General features: G+C 70.5%; 1 protein-coding gene across 3 annotated transcripts; it reads left to right on the top strand.

Moving 5' to 3' along the window:
• The first annotated feature begins 428 nt into the window (after positions 1-428).
• On the top strand, positions 429-21,963 carry JAG2 (jagged canonical Notch ligand 2). 3 transcript variants are annotated; one of them, XM_049113556.1, is made up of 26 exons: positions 429-626; positions 763-1,122; positions 7,612-7,669; positions 8,681-8,932; positions 9,034-9,094; positions 12,232-12,362; positions 12,438-12,557; positions 12,771-12,884; positions 13,093-13,206; positions 13,349-13,462; positions 13,547-13,593; positions 13,718-13,888; positions 14,783-14,933; positions 15,044-15,202; positions 15,307-15,420; positions 15,613-15,726; positions 15,808-15,921; positions 16,083-16,199; positions 16,604-16,631; positions 16,717-16,802; positions 17,218-17,331; positions 17,441-17,556; positions 17,953-18,201; positions 18,680-18,811; positions 20,343-20,499; positions 20,671-21,963. In XM_049113556.1, the coding sequence occupies exons 1-26, from the start codon at positions 549-551 to the stop codon at positions 21,162-21,164; spliced, it is 3,765 nt and encodes a 1,254-aa protein (XP_048969513.1). In that variant the 5' UTR covers positions 429-548; the 3' UTR covers positions 21,165-21,963. The 3 variants fall into 3 exon arrangements, with proteins under 3 accessions (XP_048969513.1, XP_048969514.1, XP_048969515.1); XM_049113557.1 differs by lacking the exon at positions 13,349-13,462; XM_049113558.1 differs by lacking the exons at positions 429-626; positions 763-1,122 and adding an exon at positions 4,238-4,390.
• Positions 21,964-23,237: the final 1,274 nt, after the last annotated feature.

The following is a 23,237-nucleotide window of genomic DNA, read 5'->3' as shown; positions in this document are numbered from 1 at the left end:
GGACCCCGCACGCCGGCGGAGGCGCGACGTTCGCGCCGCCCGGGGCCCCGCGAGGCGCGCGCCGAGTGCGGGCGCGGGCAGCAGCGCCCTCCGCCGCCTTTAAAGCCGAGCGCCCCCGGCCCGGCCCCACCCCGCGGCGCGGCCCCGCCCCCTCATGCATATGCAGGTGCGCGGGTGACGAATGGGCGAGCGAGCTGTCAGTCTCGCCCCGAACTTGTTGGCTGCGGGCGCCGGGAGCGCGGGCGCGCAGAGCCGAGGCCGGGACCCGCCGCCGCCGCCGCCGCCGCCGCCGCCGCCGCCAGCCGGGAGCCGCCGCCCGCCCGCCCGCCCGAGCCCCGCCGCCCCGCGCTCCGCCGCCCGGGCCCGCGTCCAGGCCGCCGCCCGCATCGCCGCCCCGACCCCGCCCGCCGCCGCCGCCGCCGCCGCCGCCGCCGCCGCCTCTGCCGCCGCCTCTGCCGCCGCCGCCTCTGCCGCCCCTGCCGCCGGCGCTCGGAGGGCAGGCGGGCGGGCGCTGGGGGCCGGCGCGGGCCGGGGCGGCGGGCGCGGCGATGCGGGCGCGGGGCCGGGGCCGGGGCCGGGGGCGCCTGCCCCGGCGGCTGCTGCTGCTGCTGGCGCTGTGCGTGCAGGTGAGCGGGGGGCGCGGACGGGGCGCACGGCTCCCCCCGCGCCCGACCCCGGCCCGCCCCGGCCCCGGCCCCGGCCCCGGCCCCGGCCCCGGCCCCGGCCCGCGCCTCCACGCGCCCGCGTCTGCCTTATTTTTAGGCGGCGCGGCCCATGGGCTATTTCGAGCTGCAGCTGAGCGCGCTGCGGAACGCGAACGGGGAGCTGCTGAGCGGCGCCTGCTGTGACGGCGACGGCCGGACGACGCGCGCGGGGGGCTGCGGCCACGACGAGTGCGACACGTACGTGCGCGTGTGCCTCAAGGAGTACCAGGCCAAGGTGACGCCCACGGGGCCCTGCAGCTACGGCCACGGCGCCACGCCCGTGCTGGGCGGCAACTCCTTCTACCTGCCGCGCGCCGCCGCGGGGGACCGGGACCGGGACCGGGCGCGGGCGCGGGCGCGGGCCGGCGGCGCCCAGGAGCCCGGCCTCGTCGTCATCCCCTTCCAGTTCGCCTGGCCGGTACGTGCCCCTCCCCGGCCCCCGGCCCCCCGCCGCCTCCCGCCGCCCTCCCCGCCGCCCTCCCCGCCGCCCTCCGGCACCTGCACGCGGCGCGCACCCGGACGGGCGGGGCCGGCAGGGGGCGCCGCGGCGGCGGCTGGGGCGCGTGCTCCGTGGGGCTCGGTCCGCGCCCGGCCACGTGGGCGCGCGGGGGTCGCGGCGGGGCGGGGGCGGCGGCCGCGGCGTGTGCCTGCGCCTCCCCGCGCGTGTCTGCCGGGGGGCGGGGGCGGGGGGCGGGGGGCGAGGCGCGGCGCCCCGGCCCGGGCAGGCCGCGGAGGCATGTGCGCCGCGCGTGCTGGGGCTGGTCCGGGGCAGGCCCTGGCGGAGCCGCCCCGGGCCCGCGGCCAGCCCTCGCCCGCCCCGCCGCTTCCTGGATGCCCGCGGGTGGAGGTGGGGGCCGCGCGGGCGGGCGGGCGGGGGTCGGGGGCCGCGTGTCGCGTCGGGCACCTCGGCCGCTGCCTCCGGCCCCCCGCGCCCGCGCCGCCCGCGGCCCTGCTGCTGTGACCCTCCACCGCTGGGGGCTCCTGGTTCTGTTTGTTCTTTCTTTGCGGGGGGCTGCGGGGCTGCAGGCGGGCGGGCGGGCGGGCGGGCTCCCGGGCTTGTGTGGCCCAGCCCTGTGCGCAGCCGCCGGGGAGGGGGCCGAGCAGCCAAGGAGCGGCCAGGGCCTCCTCCTGATGCCCCAGGGGATGCACTTTCAGAAGCAGAGCCTGGCCCTCCCCGCCCCCACACCCAGGGGTGCAGGGCAGGCCTGTCTGGGCAGCAGTCAGAGAGGACCCCAGAGAGGTACCCCAGTGTGCGGGAACCGGCCAGAGCCGGCTGCGGGGCTTGGGTGTGCAGGAAGGGGCTGGAAGAGCCTGCCAGGCTGTGATTGACGGCCCGACCTCCTGACCGAGGACTCCTGGCTGGACCGCGCGGTGGGAAGCCCCAGGAACGTGTCCACCTGGCACCGGGTCCTGGGAGCCCCGGAGCTGAAGCCCCCGCGGCCGGTGCCGCCCTTCCTCGGTCACCCTGCGCGGCCTTGCCGCCCGCCCCTTCTTGCTCCTCTCTGGGCTCCGGCCTGCAGGGAGGAGCCCCGGCACTGCCCCTGCCTGCCTGGCCTCTGGGGTCTCCCTTGACCCCGGGGCCTGGGGGGGGCTGTGCCCCTGACGGAGAAGGCAGGGGCAGGCCTGGGAGGCCGCAGGCACTTACGATAAGCTCGGCCCGCGCCCCCGCAGCGGCGCAGCAGGCAGGTCTGAGCAGAGCCCGCAGCCTGTCATCTGCGCTTGGGCCTGCGCCAGCGCGGTTCCAAATCGCTACCTGAGGATGTGTTTTCTGCTCGAGTTGGCAGCATCAGGGTGGGGGCGGGGAGGCCTGGCAGGAATGTGGCGGGGCCGACGCGCGTCCCTCATGGCTCCGGGCCCCACGGGCCAGCCCGGGGAGGAGCGGGCCGGGGCAGGCCCTCGCCTTGCCGGGAGCCCCGACTCGGGGCGCCCTCCCTCGGGGCAGCTGACTCGGCTGCTGCGAGCTGCTCGGCGGCCTCAGGAGGGGCCCGGTCCCGGGCAGCCCGGGGCGCGGGGTAGCTGCGTGTCTGGGGGGCGGCGGTGGGTCCGCTCCCCGCCGGCAGCGCATCCCGGCTGCCGGTGCGTAGCTGGTGTGTGATGCCAGCGCCCTGGTATTTCCGCTCCCCGCGGCCACGCTGCCTCGGTTTGCTGCAAGTCCGGCTCCGTCCCGTGAGCAGGGCTCGTTGGAAACTGCATTTGGGCTTCACTGGGGAGGGTGGGGGTGGGGGGCCAGCCTGCGCCCTCGGGCACCCTGGAGTAGGGGGTGCGAGGAGGGCCTCCAAAGTGGCTGGTGGCAGGAGGGTGGGCACCTGTGGGCGGTGTGGGAAAGGCCCCTCCTGCGCCCTGCCCACGGCCCCCACACGTCCTCGCGTGGCCGCACGGGCCGTGCTGTGTGTGGCGTGGGGCTCCAGGTTGGGCGGGCCCAGGGGGGACGTGGGAGGTTCGGGGTTGAGCTGCCAGGGGGCAGCCGGGTGTCTGCTGCTCCTCTCCTGACCCACCTCGCGGATGCCCCGTGCCTCCCCTGGCCCCCCAGGAATTCAGTGATGCCTTGTTGGCCCAGGTGCCAGCCAGTAGCTGACAGGATGGAGACCGCGTCTGGTCCCGCGTGAAGGCGTGCATGCGTGTGTGTGCCCGCTTGTGCTTCCTCCAGGTGTGGTAGGCAGCCACTGGAGGGTTTGGAGGGGCCGGCTGATGGAGGGGTGGTGGGCAGCCGGGGCCCCGTCCTGAGAGGGGCCAGCAGGGGGCACGCCCCTTCCCACACCCGGGACCCCAGGACACCACGCACAGGTGTCCTTTGTCGTGTGCATGCTGGGTTCTCGGAGGCGGCTGTGTGGGGCATGTGTGCACGCATTGGAGGGGTCCTGGCGCTGACGTGCGGCCCCCGGAGACCTTGGGCTGCAGCAGGTTCTGGGGCCCGGCTTCCCCGCCCGTGGAACGGGGCAACGATGTGATCCCGTGAAGGGGGCCGGGCTGCAGGCTCAGGCTGGCTCCCTGGCCCACCTGGCTTCCTCTCCCCACTGATGCCCCGCCGGGGCCGTGGGTATGTGCTTAGGGGTGTGCGGGGGGCCTTTGGCCAGTCAGGGAGGACCCGGTGGGATGTGCACGCGGGGCCTGACTGCTGTGGCCAGCTGCCGCGGGAGTTTCCGTCCCACCTGTGCTCCCGCCCCTCCCAAGGAGCCCAGGGCTGCCCTGTGCCCCCCCAACCCTCCCCTGGAGCCCCCTGGTGCCCAGTGCATGCATCCTGTCCACGCCATCCCAGAGGGGCTGGGGCCTGCTTGGATGACGCCGCCGCTCCGCACCTAGTCAGTCACCTGCTCCGCGTCCGGGGTCGTGTTTGAGGCTCGGGTGTGGGGACAGCAGGGCAGAGCTCTGCTCGCCAAGCGTAGACCCGGAGGCTTTGTCCTTGGGCTTTGAGAGTGCGGGTTGGGGAGCAGGTTGCGGTACGATGGGGGTGCTGGAGGGCGGGTGGCAGGGGCTTTGCGGGAGGGCCTCCCTCAGCTGTTCCGTGGGAATTTAGATGGGGGAGGGGGCACACTGGCCCGGTGAGGGGTTCTCAGGGGAGCCACGCTGGGTGGCCGGCATCTCCAGTCTCCAGGCCTGAGCTAGAGTCCTCATCCCAGACCCTGTTGAGCCACATCCCCATGCCCAGGACGGCAGCTGAGCTGGGGTCCCTGTCCCCAGGACCCCAGGTGAGGAAGTCTGACTCGTCTCAGCAGCCTGTGGGCTTTGCTGCAGGGACGCACAAGAGCCCTGTGACAAAGCACGAGGAGACCCTGGGCTGAGGGTGGGCAGGCTGGGCGCACCAGGCAGGGCCCTGGCTGCTCTCCCGTGTGGAGTGCGGGTGTCTGGGTCCCTGTGGGGGGTGGACGAGGGATCCGAGCTTCGTGCCTTGGGGGGAGGCGGCCCCCTCCCCCTCTCCTGGGGACAATGGCGGCAGAGGCCTGGCTTCTCCGAGGCTCAGGTTTCAGGAAATGTATCTGTGCTCAGAGCTCCTGGCGCCGGAGCGCCCTGCTCCTCGGGGGGCTGGGTGCTGATGCGGGGCGCTGCGGGAAGAAAGCAGGGTGGGGCCGTGGACTTGGGCAGGGCGCCCCGGGGGCTGCGCTGGGCCTTCTGGGCCCTCGGGTGCCCGGGGCCCCGGGGGCTGGCCTTCGCGCATCTTTGGGCTGCTGCGCCGTCATCCCCGTCTGAGGGTCAGGTGCAGGCTTCGGACCTGGTCTTGAGGGGCTGGGCTGGGGAGACGGTAGTCAGATGGTCAGGCTGCGGGTCCTCCTACAGGGTGCGGGGGGTCAGGGCAGTCTTCCCAGAAGAGGGGTGGCTGGGCCTCTCCGGGCCGGGCAGGCAGGTGGGGTTCTGACCTGGGCTCCTCTGACCCCTGCAGCCGCCCCAGCCGCCGCCCCTCAGCTCTCATGGCCCCTGCCCCTGCCCCACGAGCCCTGCGGCCCAGGCCTCTTGCCCCTCCTGCTCTCTGGGGATTTGGGCTTGACAAAACCCCATCCTGACCCCGGGCACTCGTGTCAGGAAGCCCCCGGTTGAGAGGTCGCCATTTGCATAGGGGAAACTGAGTCTCAGAGCCGGCGCTGTGGGAGAAGAGGAGGCCGGGGCTGGGCACTGGGGGAGGTGCCCCTGCCGGCTCAGGTTCTCTCTGGATGACTTTCTGCTGTCTGCGTGCGGGGAGCCCAGCTGGCGGGCGCTGGGGCCCTTTTGGGTGGGCGGGCGGGTGCCCCTCCTGTGGGAGCAGGTAACTGGAGCCCCGGGCTCGGACGAAGGTGGCGGTAATCCTACCTGAGTGGCTGGCGTGGGGTTTCCCTGGAGCCCGGAGGAGCGCCCTGCTCACCTGGAGCCCAGGTGCTCGTGCCGCCGGCGGTGGTCGCAGGCCTAGCCTGTGCTCTCGTGCCCGGCCCCTGGGTCCCTGCTCCTGCCTGTGCCCACCCTCATGGCCCGCTGCGCACAGTGGCCGGAGCAGCTCCTGCAGCCCCGCCGGTCGGTCCCAGGCCTCACTGGCCCCTCCAGCAGCCACACCTGCTCAGCGTCGGTGCCAACGTCAGGAGAGGGGCCTGGGGCCGGGCAGTCTGACCCAGGTCCCTCCATCCTCACGGCCTCGCTCTCCCAGCCCTGTGGGCCCGCCGTGCGGTTCTTTCTGGGTTCTTTCTCAGTCTCCAGGTCTCCCTCCGTTCCAAGGCCTGCCCTGACCCCTCGATCCCCGCTGACTCATCCACTAGTAGCAGAGCCACGCCTGGTGCATGCTGGGCGAATGAGTGGATGAAGTGGGGCCTAGGAAGGAGCTGGGCACTCCAGCTGTCACCAGGAGTGGGAGTGGCCGGGGAAGCCTGGCCTGAGGGTGGCATTCTAGGCCGAGGGAGGCAACTGTGTGTGCAAAGGCCCTGGGGCAGGGTGGGCAGACTGAGGTGGAGGCGGAGCGGGGGCTGGGTCTCTGGCAAGAGATGGGAACCCCAAGAGGGCTCCGAGCCCTGGGAAAGACACAGTCAGAGCCCTGAGGGTCGTCGGGTGTGCGGAGGCCCCAGGGGCTGCGGGAAGCCGGCCTGGTAGTGGGCGTGGGGAGTGGGTTTGAGGGAGCCTTGAGGAGTAGGACTGGAGCCTGGTAACTGGCGACATGGACAGGGAGTGTTCTAGAAGGGAGGAGCATGGCCCCTGGATTCCAGTCTGTGCTCCTGAGGGCGTGTGAGTTCCTGTGGGTTATCCTGGGGCGTCTGGGGGGCTGTGCTCAGGGCCAGGTCAGCAGCAGGGAAGGCCACACGTAGCCGCAGGAGGGTCAGTGCGTCCCGGGGCTGTCTCCCTGGAGGGATGGTTGCAGGCCTGGGGTGGGGACAGGGAGCGGGTCCCCAAGGGAGAGCTGCCAGAGGGTGGGAGTGGGGCCGGGGCCTGTCTGCGGCTGGCACGTACCTGGGGCAGGACCCAGAGGCCTGGTTTGGGCATCAGCGGGCGGGTGGCTGTGGGCAGGGGGCGGCCCTGGGCTGTGGAGCGCAGGCCCCACTGTGGGCGGGAGGTGGGGGCGGGGGAGTCTGGGGGTGCGGTGCCCCCGCGGGTGGAAGCCAGCCTGCCTGTGGGTCCCCGACTCGGGGCAGCCGGGGCTGGATGGACGGGCGGTCGGCACGTTCGTGGCTGGTCCGAAGGGGCCGAGCAGTGTGCGTGGGAGCCACGGAAGGGCCTGGCCAGGGCAGAGCTGGGTCTGCGCCTCCTGTCGAGCTCGTGTCCGTGAATGACAAGGGCAGGACCGCTCCGTGGCTCCGGTTACTCTCGTGGGGAGGGTGCGTCCTGAGGTTGCCTGGTGACATTACCCCATCACGTTGTCCCGGGAGGGAGGGGGGAGTGGCAAGCAGGGCCGTCCCTGGGCCTCGGTTTCCCCCTCTGTGCAGCCGGGGCCCTCCCTGCCCTTGTGCTCCTAGGAGGAGGCAGGTCTGTGGGGCGAGTGCTGTGCAACTGGAGCTCGGCCCGTGTGGGGCCTCGCGGTGGCCGTGCGCCCTGCCCCCCGCCCCTGTGTGCCCCGGGTGGGGGTGCAGCGGGGGTGCTGACAGGCCCTCGATCCCTGGGACTCTGCTTGCAGCAGGAGCTCACTTTTTCCAGGTCCAGGGAGGTGGCCAGGGCTGCTCCCACAGGACGTCCTGGGGGGGGCCTGGTCTGGGGGCGCGGCCCTGGGCTGTGGGGGGCCGTCCTGCCTCTGTCCACCGCCTGCGCTAGCCGTGGCCACTGGGCTGCCGCGCCACGGGTGCCCGGAGCCTCTGACCCGGAGGCACGGCCTCCCTCCTCTGGGTCACCTTGGGGTCTGTGGGGACATGCACGAAGCTGCCTGCAGAGCCCTCCCCACCCAGGGCAGGGCTGGGGGCCGGGGTGTGGGGGTGCGCCCCCCGTACGGGCGGCGTCTGGTGCCTGACGGCTGCTCCCGTGTCTGCAGCGCTCCTTCACCCTCATCGTGGAGGCCTGGGACTGGGACAACGACACCACCCCAGATGGTGAGTTTGCCGGGGGCTGGGCGGCGGGGCGGTCGGCCGCCTGCAGGGCCCCCCAGGACCCAGGGAGGCTGACCCCCTGAGCCACAGCGATGTGCGGCCACATTCCTGGTCCTCTGCCTGCTGGGGATGAGGGCTCGCTTCCCGGGGCTGCCCCTGGCCCAAGGATCTCGCGTGATGTGGTCACGGGGCGGAGGGGCGTCTCTGTGGACAGACCAGGAGGGGCAGGTGGGCGTGTGTGGTGGGGGAGTGGCGGGTCGGCGAGGCCGAGGTCAGGTGGCGGGGGTTGACCTGAGAACGCTGCCACGCCTGGTGGACGGGAGGCCACGGAGGCAGCCTGTGGGGCGGGTGGGGGCACATGGCTGCTGGCTCACGTCGGGGGTCGGAGAGGGCCCGAGGGGCAGGCGGGGCACGGAGGGGCCGCCGTGGGGATGGCTTAGGCCCGAGTCCCGTGGGTCCGAGTCACGCAGAGACCCAGGCCCCACCGCCGCCGAGGCCAGAAGGGGCCAGGCTGGGGGCACGGGTCGGCGGGGACCGGGGGATGCACCTCGGCCAGATGGGCTGGGGGGTGCGGAGTGAGAGGCGCCGGGGAGGGCCGGAGCGGCGTGGTCCCCAGGCTTGTGCTTGCTGCTGCAGGAGGGTGAGGTGCCCCGGATTCCTCAGCCTTTTCTCCGGGAAAATCCCGAATCTGTACGAAAGTGACGGGAAGGTTTCACGACCCGGTGTGCCCACGGTGGTCAGTCCCCTCGCCCCCGGTGGCTTCATGTGAAGTGCGGCCCAGCCGTTAGATCGCGGGTCCTCCCCCGTGTCGGGGGGCAAGAGGAGGCTGGTCAGAGGTGGGCGGTAGCCATGCACTTGCGGGGCGCGCCCCCGGCCCGACCTGTGTCCCCGCCGCCCTCCCTGGCCACGGCGGCCCTTCTCTGCCGGCCGGGCGCCCCGTCACCCCAGGGGCCCGGGCTGCCGCCCCCGTGGGAAGGGCGGCCTCGGCCGGGCTGACTGTGCCGCCCCCCCAAGAGGAGCTGCTGATCGAGCGGGTGTCGCACACGGGCATGATCAACCCCGAGGACCGCTGGAAGAGCCTGCACTTCAGCGGCCACGTGGCGCACATGGAGCTGCAGATCCGCGTGCGCTGCGACGACAACTACTACAGCGCCACCTGCAACAAGTTCTGCCGGCCGCGCAACGACTTCTTCGGCCACTACACCTGCGACCAGTACGGCAACAAGGCCTGCATGGACGGCTGGATGGGCAAGGAGTGCAAAGAGGGTGAGCGGCCGGCGCGGGCCGGGCCCGGGCACACCTCCTCCCCGGGGCTGCGGGGGAGCCGGGCGCAGCCTCACACGGAGCCCTGTGCCCTCTGTCCACAGCCGTGTGCAAACAAGGATGTAACCTGCTGCACGGGGGATGCTCGGTGCCCGGGGAGTGCAAGTGAGTGCGCCCCTGCCCCTGCCCCTGCCCGTCCCGTGCGCCAGGGGCCTCGTGGCCGAGCAGGGTGGCAGGGACTCGGGCCCTGCTCGCGTGCCACTGGGGGTTACACGGGGCGGACGCTGGTCCTCGAGCCTGGGCTGTGCCAGACGCACATAGCTCCTTCGGGGTCGCATGGTGAGGGGCCGCCCCACCTGACCTCGGGCCGGGAGCCACCCAGAGTCGGGTGCCCGGAGCACAGGAGGCACGGAGGGCCCCCAGGCTCATGCTCGTGGTGGGTGTGGGAGTGGGGCCTAGGAAAGAGAGGGGGTGCTGCAGGGGGTGAGGTGGGACGAAGCACCAGGGCAGCTGCTATGTGGGAGGAGCCACGTGGGGCTGGGAGGTGGTGGGCGATGACCAGCAGGAGATGGGGAGGTGGGCGAGTCCTGCAGGCATCCTGGCTTGGGTCTGAACGAGGGCTGGGAAGAAGAGCTGGGGGGCAGGGAGGACCCCGAGGCTTGCGGCCTGTGCTGCCAAACGGCAGAGCTGCCAGCGACTGAGGCCATGGCGTGACTGAGATTGGGGGGTCATGTCTCCTGTGTCCTGGGGGACGCCACCAACGCAGAGGGATCGGTGTGGGGAGACCTGACCTGAGACACCCGTGGGGAGCTGGGGGCAGACAGGAAGGGGGTTTAAAGCTCCAGGTGGAGAGGAGAGGTCAGGGAGCCAACACACCGGCCGGGCTGGGGGTCGGGCCCCAGGAGGGAGAGACCCTGGCCGTCTCCCGAGGCCAGGAAGCGTTTGGAGACCTGGAGCGGGGGTCTGGGCAGGGCCGGGGTGGGAGGGAGCCCGGGTGAGCTGTGCTGGAGCAGGGGGTGGTGGGAGGGGCCGGGTGTGGAGCGGGTGAGGCTTAGAGCAGGGCCGGCGCGGCGCGGAGGCACCCGGGGCTCCGGGGGTGCACAGGGTGGCCCGGGAGCTGGGGGCCCAGGGGTGCTCTCCGGGAGCCCTCGGCGGGGCACAGGCTATGGGAAGGCCGGTAGGGGCGAGGGCCGCCCTGCGCCCGCCTCGGGGCTCACTGACCCCAGGGCCTCACTCCCGGGGGTGGCTTGTGCACAGAGGAGAGGCCACTTGCCCAGAGTCCCCCAGGGTCGAGTTTGGGCAGGAGGGCAAGGTTGGGGAGCTGGCTGGCGCGGGAGACAGGAAGGGGGGGTGGCTCCTCTGCTTGTCCTCTGGTGGCTTTGGCCCGGGAGGTGGCACGAAGAGCGGCGCCCCGGTCCCAGGGGCCGAGGTTGGAAGGGGGGTCCCCGGCCCCGTCACCGTGAGGCCGGATTTCTGAGCTTCAGACAAGTCAAGGGGGCCTTTGGGCAAGTGGAGGAGCACAGCAGGGGAGAGGGTAGCCGGTGGGGGCCCGGCCCAGGGTGGGTTCACATCTTGGGGGCCAGGCAGCCCCAGGAGCCACATCCCGGGAGGCGGAGGTGGCCACCCTCCGGGCCCTGCCCTCTGATCCTTGTGATGGGGGGGCCTGGGGACCCTGGCAGACCGGTCCATGGGCGTGAGCGCCGTGCGGCAGGGTCTCAGCCCCGTGCACTCTGGCCGGCCCCCTAGGGCCATGCACGACCTTGGCGCTGTGCCCGCTGCCAGGGCAGGAGGAAGGTGGGAGAGGAGTGGACGCCCCCGCCCCCCAGCCCTCCCCTGCTGGCGTGGGCCATGGGGAGCCATAGGTGCGCCCCCACCCACCGCTGTGGGTGAGGCCCAGCTGCCCGTGGTGGCTCGCGGTGGCTCAGGGCTCAGGTTTCACTGCAGGACACCCCCACCACCCCCACCGGATGCTGCGGAGATGGCCGTGCCTTCCTGCCGCCTCCTCCCTGGGCTTCTGGAGCTGCAGGCCGGGCGCTGGGGAGGTGGGGCCTGCGGAGGCGGCCCCACCCAGGGCTGGGAGCACATCCCGGGAACGCCGGGGTCCGGGCGCTGTGCTTGGCCTCGTGGCTTCCTGGTGGGTGACCCAAGGCGTGTCACGGTCTCCTCGCGTCACCTGGAGGGAGGATTCCCGGTGGGGATGCGCAGCTCGTGTGTGCGTGGGCCCTGCTGGCACGCCTGGCGCTGGGCGGAGGAGCGTCGTGCTGCAGCCTGGGTTTCTCTGTGGCCCGCCTCGGAGCCTGTCACCTTGGCTGCGGGGCTCGGGGGCAGCCCAGGAAGGGCCACGGCTCCTCCCTTTACAAAAATAAACTTGCGTGGCAGGTGCCAGCCTGGAAGGGACAGTGCCTAGATGACAGTCCTAGATGACAGGTCCATTCCTCGGGACTTTCCAGTTCTAGAAAGGGGCCCCCGGGGGCCTGCCCAGGGCCTGGAGGGCAGCCTGCTGGTCCCGGGACGTCCACTGCGGGACGACGGGCCCTTTGTCCTGGGCCCTGGGGAGGCTGGCCACAGCTGGAATGGGCCGCCCTCCGTGGCCCGGGTGCCCTTTCTGCCCCAGTCGCCTGCTTCTCCTGAAGGACTTCCAGAGACTCCTGGCCCACAGCTGGAGGCAGGGCCAGGCCTCGGGGTCGTGGCCTTGGCGCCAAGAGGCCTCTAGGCCGTTTGCCAGGGAGCGGGTGACTCTTCCCGGGTCAGGAGCCGCCCTGCGTCTGGCCTGTCGCAGCCCGTGGGCCTTGGTGTCTCGGTCTGCGGGGCGGGCCCCGGTAGGGCTCCTGCCGGGAGAGAGGTTGTCGTCCTGGGGTTCCAGGTGAGGTCGCCGGGGCTGGGCCCGGAGCCCTGTGCGGGCTCCCCGTCAGCCCGCGCAGCCCCGGGTGCTGCCCAGCCCAGGCGGCACCGGCGAGCTGGGGCTGGCACCCTCGTTCCCGGGGTCCCGGCAGGGCCTTCCTTTCCCGGCGCTTGCTCTTGGGGCCCTGCTCAGGGGTGAGTCCCAAAATAGCTCAGGGAGGAGTGGCTGGGCAGCTGCAGCCGGCCATCCGAGGCCAGCGGCCGGGAAGTGCCCGTGAGGCTGCGGGCGGGCCGCAGGGCCCTCACCCCCGCCCGGCCCTGCTTCAAAGGGCGGAGGCCGCCAGCCCCGGGGGGGCCCACGTGACTCTGCGCCGCGGCCCGGCCACCCGAGCCACCCTCGGCGGCCACGGCTCCCGAGTGCACCCTCCCCCAGCGGGCCTCCTGCCCCTCGGCCCCTGCAGGTGCAGCTACGGCTGGCAGGGACGCTTCTGCGACGAGTGCGTCCCGTACCCTGGCTGCGTGCACGGCAGCTGCGTGGACCCCTGGCAGTGTAACTGTGAGACCAACTGGGGCGGCCTGCTTTGCAACAAAGGTAGCCGGGGTCGGCGGGCGGCCCGAGGGACGCCCCCTGGGGACAGCGGGCATCTGAGCGCCCTCTTGTCCTCAGACCTGAACTACTGCGGCACCCACCACCCTTGCACCAACGGGGCCACGTGCATCAACGCCGAGCCTGACCAGTACCACTGCGTCTGCCCCGACGGCTACTCGGGCAAGAACTGTGAGCGGGGTACGTCGGCGGCCGGTGGCCGGCTTTGGGCTGGTGCCCCCGGAGCCTGGTGGGGCCCCGTCCCTCCGGCCTGTGTGTGCAGCAAGCCGTGTACTCTGCCCTGACCCCTGCCCTGGGGCCCTGGGGGCTGAGGGAGGAGCGCTGCTGCAAAGGTGGGGAGCCCCCGCTGCCACGCCCCCCAACCCCCGCCCCCGCGTCTGGTTCCCAATGCAGCTGAGCACGCCTGTGCCTCCAACCCATGCGCCAACGGGGGCTCTTGTTACGAGGTGCCCTCCGGCTTCGAGTGCCACTGCCCGTCAGGCTGGAGCGGGTCCACCTGTGCGCTTGGTGAGTGCTCACCCACACGTGGGGGGGCCTGGTGTCTGAGGGGGTCTAGGAGTGGGGATGGGGCAGCGGGGTCCCCCAAATGTAGCTGTGGGCCTAGTAGCCGGGGCGGGGGGGGGGGAGTGACGGGCACATGGCCCTGCCTCCCCCACGGACCCCGCCTCCCCATATGGCGCCCGCCCGCCACGCCTCTCCCTCTGTGCCTCTGCAGACATCGATGAGTGTGCCTCCAACCCGTGCGCGGCCGGGGGCACCTGTGTGGACCAGGTGGATGGCTTCGAGTGCATCTGTCCCAAGCAGTGGGTGGGGACCACCTGCCAGCTGGGTAAGGGTCCCGAGGGGCACTGGTGTGCATGGACTGTGCTCTGTGCATGTGGTGGCTGCTGCTGGTGCTGCTGGTGCTGCGGGTGCCAGGCGTGGGGGCAGGTGGGGCTGAGCCCCGTCGCCCCCCCTTGTCTACTTCACAGACGCCAATGAATGTGAAGGGAAGCCGTGCGTTAATGCTTTTTCTTGCAAAAACCTGATTGGTGGCTATTACTGTCACTGCATCCCGGGCTGGAAGGGCGTCAACTGCCATATCAGTCAGTACGGGGGGGTGGGGGGGTGGCAGGTGGGTGGGGCTGGGAGCTTAAGGACCCGGCCGTGACCCTGCCCCTTGTCCCCAGATGTAAACGACTGTCATGGGCAGTGTCAGCATGGTGGCACCTGCAAGGTAAGAGCAGCCACCCTGCCCCTGCACACACGTGGGAGGGCCCTGGGGGCAGGAGTTGCCCCTGGGGGGGGGACGGTGGCCCCTCCAGGCTCACACCACCCCTCCTTTCCTCCCTCTGCCCCAGGAGCTGATGACCGGCTACCAGTGTGTGTGCCCATGGGGCTTCGGTGGCCGACACTGTGAGCTGCAGCTGCGGTCGTGTGCCAGCAACCCCTGCCATGGTGGCCTCTGCGAGGACCTGGTGGATGGCTTCCACTGCCACTGCCCCGAGGGCACCTCTGGGCCACTGTGTGAGGTGAGGCTCGGGCACTGCCCCGGGAGCCGCAGGGGCACACCATCGTCCCCAGGCCGCCCAAATGAGCGGGACAGGCTGCGGTCGGGGTTGATCCTACTCCCCCGGGCTCAGTTCTGGAGGGAGACCTGGCCTCAGAGCCCTGGGTGGGAGGGGCAGGGGGAGGGTCATAAGGTCGCTACTTGTCACGACAGGTGCCTCCTAATGGGCCAGGAGCCTGGGCAGGTCAGCTGGCTGCCCAGGTGCCCCGTCTGCCTTCCCCTGGGATCGGTATGGTCCTAATGGGGTAGAGCACGTGAGCGGCATGAACGGGGCCCGGGGTGGGATGGGGTGCCCGAGGGTGTGGGGAGCCACGCTGTCACGTGGTGTCCGAGTAGGGGTAGGTGATATTCCCTGGCGCCTCACGACCCCACCCCCACCTTCCTCCGGCCTGCCCTGGCCTTTTGGGGGTACAGAGGCACCAGGGACAGGGCTCCTGACCAGCAGGCTTCCTGGGCCCTTGGTAGTCGTCCTGCCTGGGGCTGTGAGCTGGGTGCTGACACTTTTGGGAAAGCCCCAGAGACTGGGCTCAGGGTGGCCGTGGGCGGCTGGGAAGGGGGTCAGGAGCTGGCCTTCCCGCCAGCAGGAGGGGCAAAGGCCGGATGCTGCCTGGTGAGGCAGAGGAAGCGGCCGCCAGGGAGCCGAGAGTGGCGGGAGGGGCCTGGTGGCCTGCAGGTGTTTCCGTCCAGCTGATGGGCCTGGCGGGTCTCCGATGGGCGTTCCTGCAGACGGCGGCCGAGGCCGGGTGTGCAGGCCCAGCGGGACCTGGGCCTCCGGGACTCCTCGTGGGGACACAGGGTGTGGCTGTCCCAGTCCCGCTGCGGGGCTCGGCGCTCACAGATGCCCCCCGCCCCGCAGGTAGACCTGGACTTATGCGATCCCAGCCCCTGCCAGAACGGCGCCCGCTGCTACAACCTGCAGGGCGATTACTACTGCGCGTGCCCCGACGACGTGGGCGGCAAGAACTGCTCTGTGCCCCGGGACCCGTGCCCGGGCGGGGCCTGCCGAGGTGGGCGGGGCTGCCGGGTGGGCGGGGCCTGTCGGTGGGCGGGGCCCGCCGGGTGGGCGGGGCTGCCGCTTCGGGGGCGGGGCATGCTGACCGCGCCCCGTCTGCTGCAGTGATTGACGGCTGCGGGTTCGAGGCGGGGACCAGAACCCCGGGCTCGGGCACGGCCCCCCTGGGCGTGTGTGGCCCCCACGGACACTGCGTCAGTCTGCCCGGGGGGAACTTCTCCTGCGTGTGTGATAGCGGCTTCACGGGCATCTACTGCCATGAGAGTGAGCAGCTGCGGGGCGTGCGGAGGGTGGGGGCGCTGCCCGGGACCGCGCGACCCCCGCGACCCCCGCGACCCCCGCGACCCCTCTCCCTGCCGCCTCCGCAGACATCAACGACTGTCTGGGGCAGCCCTGCCGCAACGGGGGCACGTGCATCGACGAGGTGGACGCCTTCCGCTGCTACTGCCCCAGCGGCTGGGAGGGCGAGCTCTGCGACACCAGTGAGTGGGCCTGTGCCGCCCCTTCGGTCCCAGCGCCCAGCGGGTCCCCAGCTCCGGGGGTTGGTGCTCAGAGGGACCTGGGCGGGGGGAGGGGGATGCTCCACAGGTGTCTCTGCCCCGGCCCCCCGGCCCCCACCCCCAGCTCCCCCCTGAGCGCCGGCGACCCCCGCTGACCGGCGTCCTCGCCCCCAGATCTCAACGACTGCCTTCCCGATCCCTGCCACAGCCGCGGCCGCTGCTACGACCTGGTCAATGACTTCTACTGTGCGTGTGACGACGGCTGGAAGGGCAAGACCTGCCACTCGCGTGAGTGCCCCCCGGGCCCCTGCCGTGCCGGGGCCACCCGCCGCCGTGGGCGTGCGCACTGAGCGGCCAGTGTGCCCACAGGCGAGTTCCAGTGCGACGCCTACACCTGCAGCAACGGCGGTACGTGCTATGACAGTGGGGACACCTTCCGCTGTGCCTGCCCCCCGGGCTGGAAGGGCAGTACCTGCAACATCGGTGAGTGACTCCGGGGGGTGGGGTGGAGGGGTGGGGCAGACACACCCCGCGCCCTCGCCAGCCCACCGCCTGCCCCCACCCCTGCCCCCTCTGCCCTGGTACCCTGCGCAGCCGGCCCAGGGCAGACGACAAGGACCTCTTCTCCCCTGCCCCCTCCACAGCTAAGAACAGCAGCTGCCTCCCCAACCCCTGCGTGAATGGGGGTACGTGCGTGGGCAGTGGGGACTCGTTCTCCTGCATCTGCCGTGACGGTTGGGAAGGCCGCACCTGCACGCACAGTGAGCTTGTGGGTGGGGGGTGCGGGGGTGCTGTGGGCTGGAGAGGGGGCTGTAGGGAGTGGGCGGAGGCCTTGCACCTGTCCACCAAAGCCCAGTTGTACCCCAGGACTTGCCATGTCACTTCTGCACCCCCCGGCCGGCTCCAGTCCCCAGCCCCGTAGCCTCCCCTCCACTCCCGGTGCGTCCTGGCCCGTATTGGTGTGCCCAGCGCTCACTCTGCAGCCAGGCACTATCCACGGCTTCTCCGAGATGAGCCTCCTGGAGCTAAGTCCCCCAGCCCCACCATCCTCAGCCTCCCAGCCTAGTCTCCGTGGGCTGGCATAGCCGCTGCCCCCCAGGCCCGGCACAAGGGGTGCTGGGCGGGTGGATGCGGTGCCGATCTTCCTCTCTTTCCTCAAATGCAGATACCAACGACTGCAACCCCCTGCCTTGGTGAGTGGCAGCCCTGGAGGCTGGCTGACCCAGGGGAGCTCGGCCTGCGGGGGGGCCTCCCTGAGACCTGCTCTCTGCCCTGCAGCTACAACGGTGGCGTCTGCATCGACGGCATCAACTGGTTCCGCTGCGAGTGTGCTCCTGGCTTCGCGGGTCCCGACTGCCGCATCAGTGAGGGACCTGGGGTACCTGGGCGGGGAGGGGGTCTGCAGTGGGGCCCAGCCCTGGGGGCTCCTCCCAGCCCGGCCCGGTTGTGCAGCCTCGCCGGCAGTTCTCTGTGCTCAGCCCGCACCCCAGCAGCTGGGGGCTGCCCTGTGAGGGCGGGGGTCCCTGGAGGCTCCTGCCCATCTGGTGCAGAGGCTCATGGGGGAGGACGGGGCAGGTGCTCATCGATGCCCTCCACCGCTGGCAGAGCAGGTACCGGTCCAGCTCAGAGGACCACAGGGCACACCGAGGCCCTGGCTGGGGGGCTCCAGCAGTTCGCTCAGGGTCCCCTCTCCTGGCCCAAGCTTGGGCGTCCCCCTGGGTGCTGTGTGTGGGCATCGGCCCCCTTGCTGCCTCCTGAGCCGGGCCGCTTTGTCTGCAGACATCGATGAGTGCCAGTCCTCGCCGTGCGCCTACGGGGCCACGTGTGTGGATGAGATCAACGGTTATCACTGCAGCTGCCCGCCGGGCCGGGCCGGCCCCCGGTGCCAGGAAGGTAGGTGGGGGGCGTCGTGCCCAGCCGGGGCCGGGCCGGTGTGGGGGTGTGGGGAGGACCTGGCCTCCAGGGCTGGCCTGCTGATGACCCCCACTCTTTCTCCCCACAGTGATTTTTTTTGGGAGGCCCTGCTGGTCGCAGGGGTTGCCCTTCGCACACGGGAGCTCCTGGGTGGAGGATTGTAACAGCTGCCACTGCATGGACGGCCACCGGGACTGCAGCAAGGTACGGGGCCGCCTGAGAGCCTCCACGCTCAGCCCCGTGTCCTGGTGCCCCTGGTCGGGGGTGCCGAGACTTCATCACCCTGATGTTTGGCCTGTGAGGCCAGGGGGCTCCAGCTGCCACGTCCACTGCCTCTGCTGGGCCTCCTGGGGCTGGAACAGGCCCTTCCTCTGCCCTAGGCAGGGAAGTAGCCTGCTGAGGCTCCCCAGGCCGCCCCCAGGGGCCCTGCCCGGCATTGTTCTTCAGCTACCGCTGCTCTGGCAGGGGTCCTTTCAGGGTCTGAGTATGTCCCGGGAGGCCACAGTGGGCCTGGGCACCTGCGTCTTGCTGACCGTGACCGTGTCTTTCTCTCCTGCATGATGCCTGTGTCCCTTTGTCCTGAACGCGTGCCTGACCCAGGTGTGGTGTGGCCACAAGCCTTGCCTGCTGGCCGGCCGGCCCGAATCCCTGAGTACCCCGTGCCCACCGGGGCAGTGGTGCCAAGAGAAGGCCCTAGACCAGTGCCTGCAGCCGCCCTGTGCAGCCTGGGGGGAGTGCGGCGCCGAGGAGCCCTTGCTGCCGGAAACCCTGTGCTTGCCGCGCTCCAGCCACCTGGACAACAACTGTGCCCGCTTCACGTTGCACCTTGACCGTGACCAGGTGCCACAGGTACGTAGTCCCCGTGGCCCCGAGACATGGGCACACTGAGCGTCTGCGGAGCCCTGACGCCTCCGCCCTTCCTGGGCGCGGTCACTCAGATGGTCCGCGGCACCGCTCAGGGAGCCTGGCCTCGTGGGGTCAGCCGAGCGGAGGGAGGGTGGAGCTCAGTGAGCACTCGGTGGGGGTGCTCAGGGCTGGGGGGCTTCCCTCTGGGCTGCAGGTGGGGCTACTTGTGGCAGGAATGCGAGGCCAGGGCAGTGAGGGCTGGCACCTGCAGGCCCCGCGCACCCTGATGGGGGTCTGCCTCTTGCGCGGTGCAGGAGTGGGTGGGAAGTCCGTTCCCTCCTGGACCCCCTGCATCCTTGCCCTGCTCCTCGCGCGGCTGTGAGGCGTCTCCTGCCACACGCCCCTGGGGCCAGCTGGAGGACGGGCAGCCTCGGGGCATGGCCTCCGGGGTCCCACTCATGTGCTGCTGGTCCCTGCCCAGGGCACCACCGTGGGCGCCATCTGCTCCGGGATCCGCGTCCTGCCGGTCACAAGGGCGGTGGCCCGGGACCGCCTGCTTTTGCTGCTCTGCGAGCGGCCGTCGTCAGGGGCCAGTGCAGTGGAGGTGGCCATGGTGAGTCACTCTTGCCCACTTCCCCTTGTCCTACTCTGTCCCAGTTTGCGGGAGGTGCCGGGGACAGAGGCGCCCGGCCAGGCTTGTCCCCAGGTGCCTGGGGGGACAGGGCGACCCACAGACCCAGGACCTGGTCTTACATAGTTGTACGTCGGGGGACAGGGGCCGGTGGGGCCAGGCTGGACACGCGTGCAGCTCAGCAGGCCCAGCATGTACGGAGGCTGGCAGGGGGAGGAGGGCAGAGGTGGAGGGCCGAGGGGGCGAGGGACATCTGAGGCTGGGCAGGAGGGCCAGGAGGCTGCTCCGGGGGGCGGACATGGTGATCGGCAGTTGGTGGGGTCTGCTTCTCGAGGCTCGGGAGCAAGGGTGTAGGGTCGGGTCACCTCTCTCACAAGCTGAAATGAAGGAAGGGTCTGGAGCAACCCGGTGGAGGCCAGAGGAAGCTTATGTGCGGGTGAGAGGTGGTGCCCACGGGCGTGCAGGGGGAGCGTGGGTGCAGGTGCCAGCAGGGGGAGGTCCCAGGAGGCCAGGCTCGCTCCAGAAACAGGTCACGTGAGCGGCCAGGGGCGGGTATCGGGCACAGGGATTTCAGAGGCAGTGTTGCTGGAGTGGCGGCTGGGACATCGGGCTGGCTCCCATCCCTTCTCAGCCTGGCGTCTGAGGCCCTGGAGGCCAGGGCTCTGGGCAGGGGTCCCTGGAGCTGTCTGTGGGAGGCCCCCCGGTAGCAGCAGTGGAGGCCCAGAGGCACATGGGGAGGGAAGGCCGGCGTCCAGGGCCCAGGGTGGACCGCAATAGGGTGCAGCAGCGGGGTTCCTCCTGGACAGGGACGAGGGAGGCTGTGCGGCCCAGGGTTGGGGCCGTCTGGAACCCTGACTCCGAGCCGTGGGGCTGAGTCAGAGAGGCGGGTCGGTGCCTGGCCAGGTGGGGTTATAGGTGGTGATGCCCATTCCTCGCCTGGTCCCCCCGCTCCGCTGGTGCTGTGTCCCCCGACGTCTGGGCAGAAGGCTGCCCCAGCTCAGGGCACCCTGGGACGTGTGGTCCAGGCCCGGCCTGTAGCCGAGCAGGTGTCCCTGGGCCCCGGGCGGGCATCAGGTGTAAATGGAGCCACGAGTGTCGCGAGGCCGAGCCCCAGGGAAGTGCGGGCAGAGAGAAGGGAGGAAAGGCGGGGCGCCGGCCGCTGGCCGTCGGGGTGGCAGGGGCCACTGAGGCGGAGGCGGAGGCGGTGATGCGTTTGCAGGGCCTGAGGCCTGGGGCGCGGCCAGCTGGGGCCACGTCTACCTGGGAAGGACGCGTGCTCGTTCCGGGTGCAGGGGGCGGGGGGCAGGGTGGGCCAGACCGGACCGGGCGCCCCGGGGCCGCAGCCGTGCGGTGGGACGCGCCTCCGCAGGCCTCTCCTCCACCGAGTCTCCCCGCAGAGGCCCCGGGGGCCCCAGCGTCCCCCTGGCAGCTGGCCCGGAGCCCCGGTGTCCCCTGGGTGTGGGCGCAGGGCGGGCGGGCCGTGGCGGCCTCCCAGCGCCGTCCTCTGCCTCAGTCCTTCAGCCCCGCCAGGGACCTGGCCGACAGCAGCCTGATCCAGAGCACGGCCCACGCCATCGTGTCCGCCATCACCCAGCGGGTCAACAGCTCGGTGCTGCTGGCTGTCACTGAGGTCAAACTGGAGACGGTCGTCATGGGCGGCTCTTCCGCGGGTGAGCAGGGGCCCGGGGCCGAGGGGGAGTCGTCCAGGCTCACGTGGGCGGCTGGGGGTGGGGGGCAGTCCCCGGGCCGCCCCCGCGGGCTCCCTCCGCAGGGACGGGGCACCCCAGGCCTGGGCCTGCGCCCGGCCCCCGCGCCCGGCCAGCCCCGTCGTGCCCCCCCAGGTCTGCTGGTGCCGGTGCTGTGCGGCGTGTTCAGCATGCTGTGTCTGGTGTGTGTGGCCATCTGCGTGTGGTGGACCCGCAAACGCAGGAAAGAGCGGGAGAGGAGCCGGCTGCCGCGGGAGGAGAGCGCCAACAACCAGTGGGCCCCTCTCAACCCCATCCGCAACCCCATCGAGCGGCTGGGGGGCGGCGGCCTGGGGGGCGGCCACAAGGATGTGCTGTACCCGTGCAAGAACTTCACGCCGCCGCCGCGCAGGGTGGGCGAGGCGCTGCCCGGGCCCGCGGGCCGCGGCGAAGGCGGGGAGGAGGAGGAGGAGGAGGAGCCCGGCCGTGGGGAGGGCGGCTGCCTGGAGGCTGAGAAGTTCCTCTCGCACAAATTCACCAAAGACCCCAGCGGCTCACCCGGGAGGCCGGCCTGCTGGGCCTCAGGCCCCAAGGTGGACAACCGCGCCGTCAGGAGCGTCAATGACTCACGCCACGCCGGCAAGGAGTAGGGCAGGGGCCGGCAGCTGGGCCGGGACCCAGGACCCTTCACCGGGCACCGCACCACCCGCCAGACCGTAGGAGGCCGAGGCCGTGTGCATAGTTTCTTTATTTTGTGTAAAAAAAAAAAAAAAAAAAACCCACCGAAAACCAAAAACAAAGGTTTATTTTCTACGTTTCTTTAACCTTGTATAAATTATTCGACGACCGTCAGGCAGAAAACAATGGAGTATTCTCGGATAGTTGCTATTTTTGTAATGTTTCTGTGTGTCGCACTGGCTGTGTGGCAGGAGGGAGCGAAGGATGTCCGTGTCCTCACCAGGTTGTTTGTTTGTTACCAGAGGTGGTGCACTGTTTACAGAATCTTCCTTATTATTCCTCATTTGGTGTTCAGTGGCTCCAGGCCAAAGAGCCAGCGGGACCCGGGGCTGCCGGCGTGGCCCACGGCGTCGGCGCGGCCCGAGGCTGTGGGTGGCACCTGTGGTGGTCAGTGGGGCTCGAGGTCCTCGCAGGGGCCGTGGGCGGACCCCCGGGCCGGCTCCCGCCCGGAGCCCCCGCCGCAGAGATCTCTCAACTGTGTTTCCGGAAGTGCCCTTCCCGACTGCTCTGTTCCCCCCGACGGCCGGGGGCAGGATCGGAGCTCGCGACAAGTGCCTTCACGCAGACCCTCCCCTCGCGGCTGTCAGCGTTTGCCGTGGGCTCCGGGCCGCTGCCCACCTGCCGGCCCCGGCCCCTCCTCGTGAAAGTGCGTTTTTGTAAATATGTACATATTAAATGAATCACTCTGTATATTTGATTTAATAACTTAAACCTTCTGGCCTGTCTTGTTCTTTCCGGTGCTGGTCCTTGCTTCCCGCAGGCGGGCGGGCCGTGTGGCCGTCGTGGCCACGGGTAGGGAGGTGGCCAGTGTGCCCCGGGGCCCCCCGGGGGTCGGGCCGCCAACGCGTTGCTGTCCTGTGGGGTTGACCCAGGCTCGGCGACCTTTCCGGGACGTGGGGGGAGGAGGTGCTCTGCATTCCCTACTAAAAATTGCTAAATCAGGGATCCCTGGGTGGCGCAGCGGTTTGGCGCCTGCCTTTGGCCCAGGGCGCGATCCTGGAGACCCGGGATCGAGTCCCACAGTCGGGCTCCCGGTGCATGGAGCCTGCTTCTCCCTCTGCCTGTGTCTTCTGCCTCTCTCTCTCTCTCTCTCTCTGTGAGACTATAATAAATTAAAAAAAAAAATTAAAAAAAATTGCTAAAACAAAAAACCCAACTTCATGAAACAGCTTAAAGTTGCTTATTAGTTAAGAGCCATCAAGGGTTTAAGAAATGACCCAGTTGGGGCCCCCGGGTGGCCCCGTCGGCGAAGCGTCTGCCTGCAGCTCAGGCCATGATCCTGGGTCCTGGGATCGACCCCACGTTGGGCTCCCTCTCAGCGGGGAGTCTGTTTCTCCCTCTCCCTGTGCCCCTGCTATCTCTCTCTCTTTTTCTATCTCAAATAAATAAATAAAATGTTAAAAAAAAAAGTGACCAAGTCAAACCTTCAGAGAATGACAACAGGAGGCTAAAAGCCACTGTGCACCTTGCTGGCGGGATGAACCGGGCCTGGCCCCGGTGGCCTCGGGGCTGCCTGTCCAAGGCTGACTCAGGAACCTGTGCACGAGCTGTTTGCTGTCCCTTGAGGGGGCAGCTGGTCACGGAGTCAGGGAGCAAAGCCGAGAATAATGCTTGTCAGAAACATGGAAAAAACCGCAGACGGCCTGGAAGTGGCTGTGAGTACCTGCGCCGTGGGTGTCCTGGGGGCTGCGGGTGGTTCTGGCGCCCGTCCTGCAGCCACCTCTGGTCGCCGGCCCTCCGGCCATGTGAGGAGCTGTCTCCTGAAGCCCATGGGTCTGCGGGAGACCCTGCCCTCCAGACGGGGCAGGGCCCTCATCCCACTTATCTCCAAGGGCTTGTCCCCGGCACATCCGGTGGGACGTCTGCCACTGAGAAGTCACGGTTTCGGCCAGACTTGTGCAAACATGCAAGTCAGGCCCCTGGGTGCCCGGTCAGAATAAATCTAGGCTTTGCTCCTAGGTCTCTAAATGCCTCGTAGGTGGGTT

This window comes from Canis lupus, chromosome 8 (assembly GCF_003254725.2).
Source record: "Canis lupus dingo isolate Sandy chromosome 8, ASM325472v2, whole genome shotgun sequence".
Lineage (NCBI taxonomy): Eukaryota > Metazoa > Chordata > Mammalia > Carnivora > Canidae > Canis > Canis lupus.
Note: the sequence above shows the minus strand (reverse complement) of the source record. Positions and strands in the feature narration are given on the sequence as shown.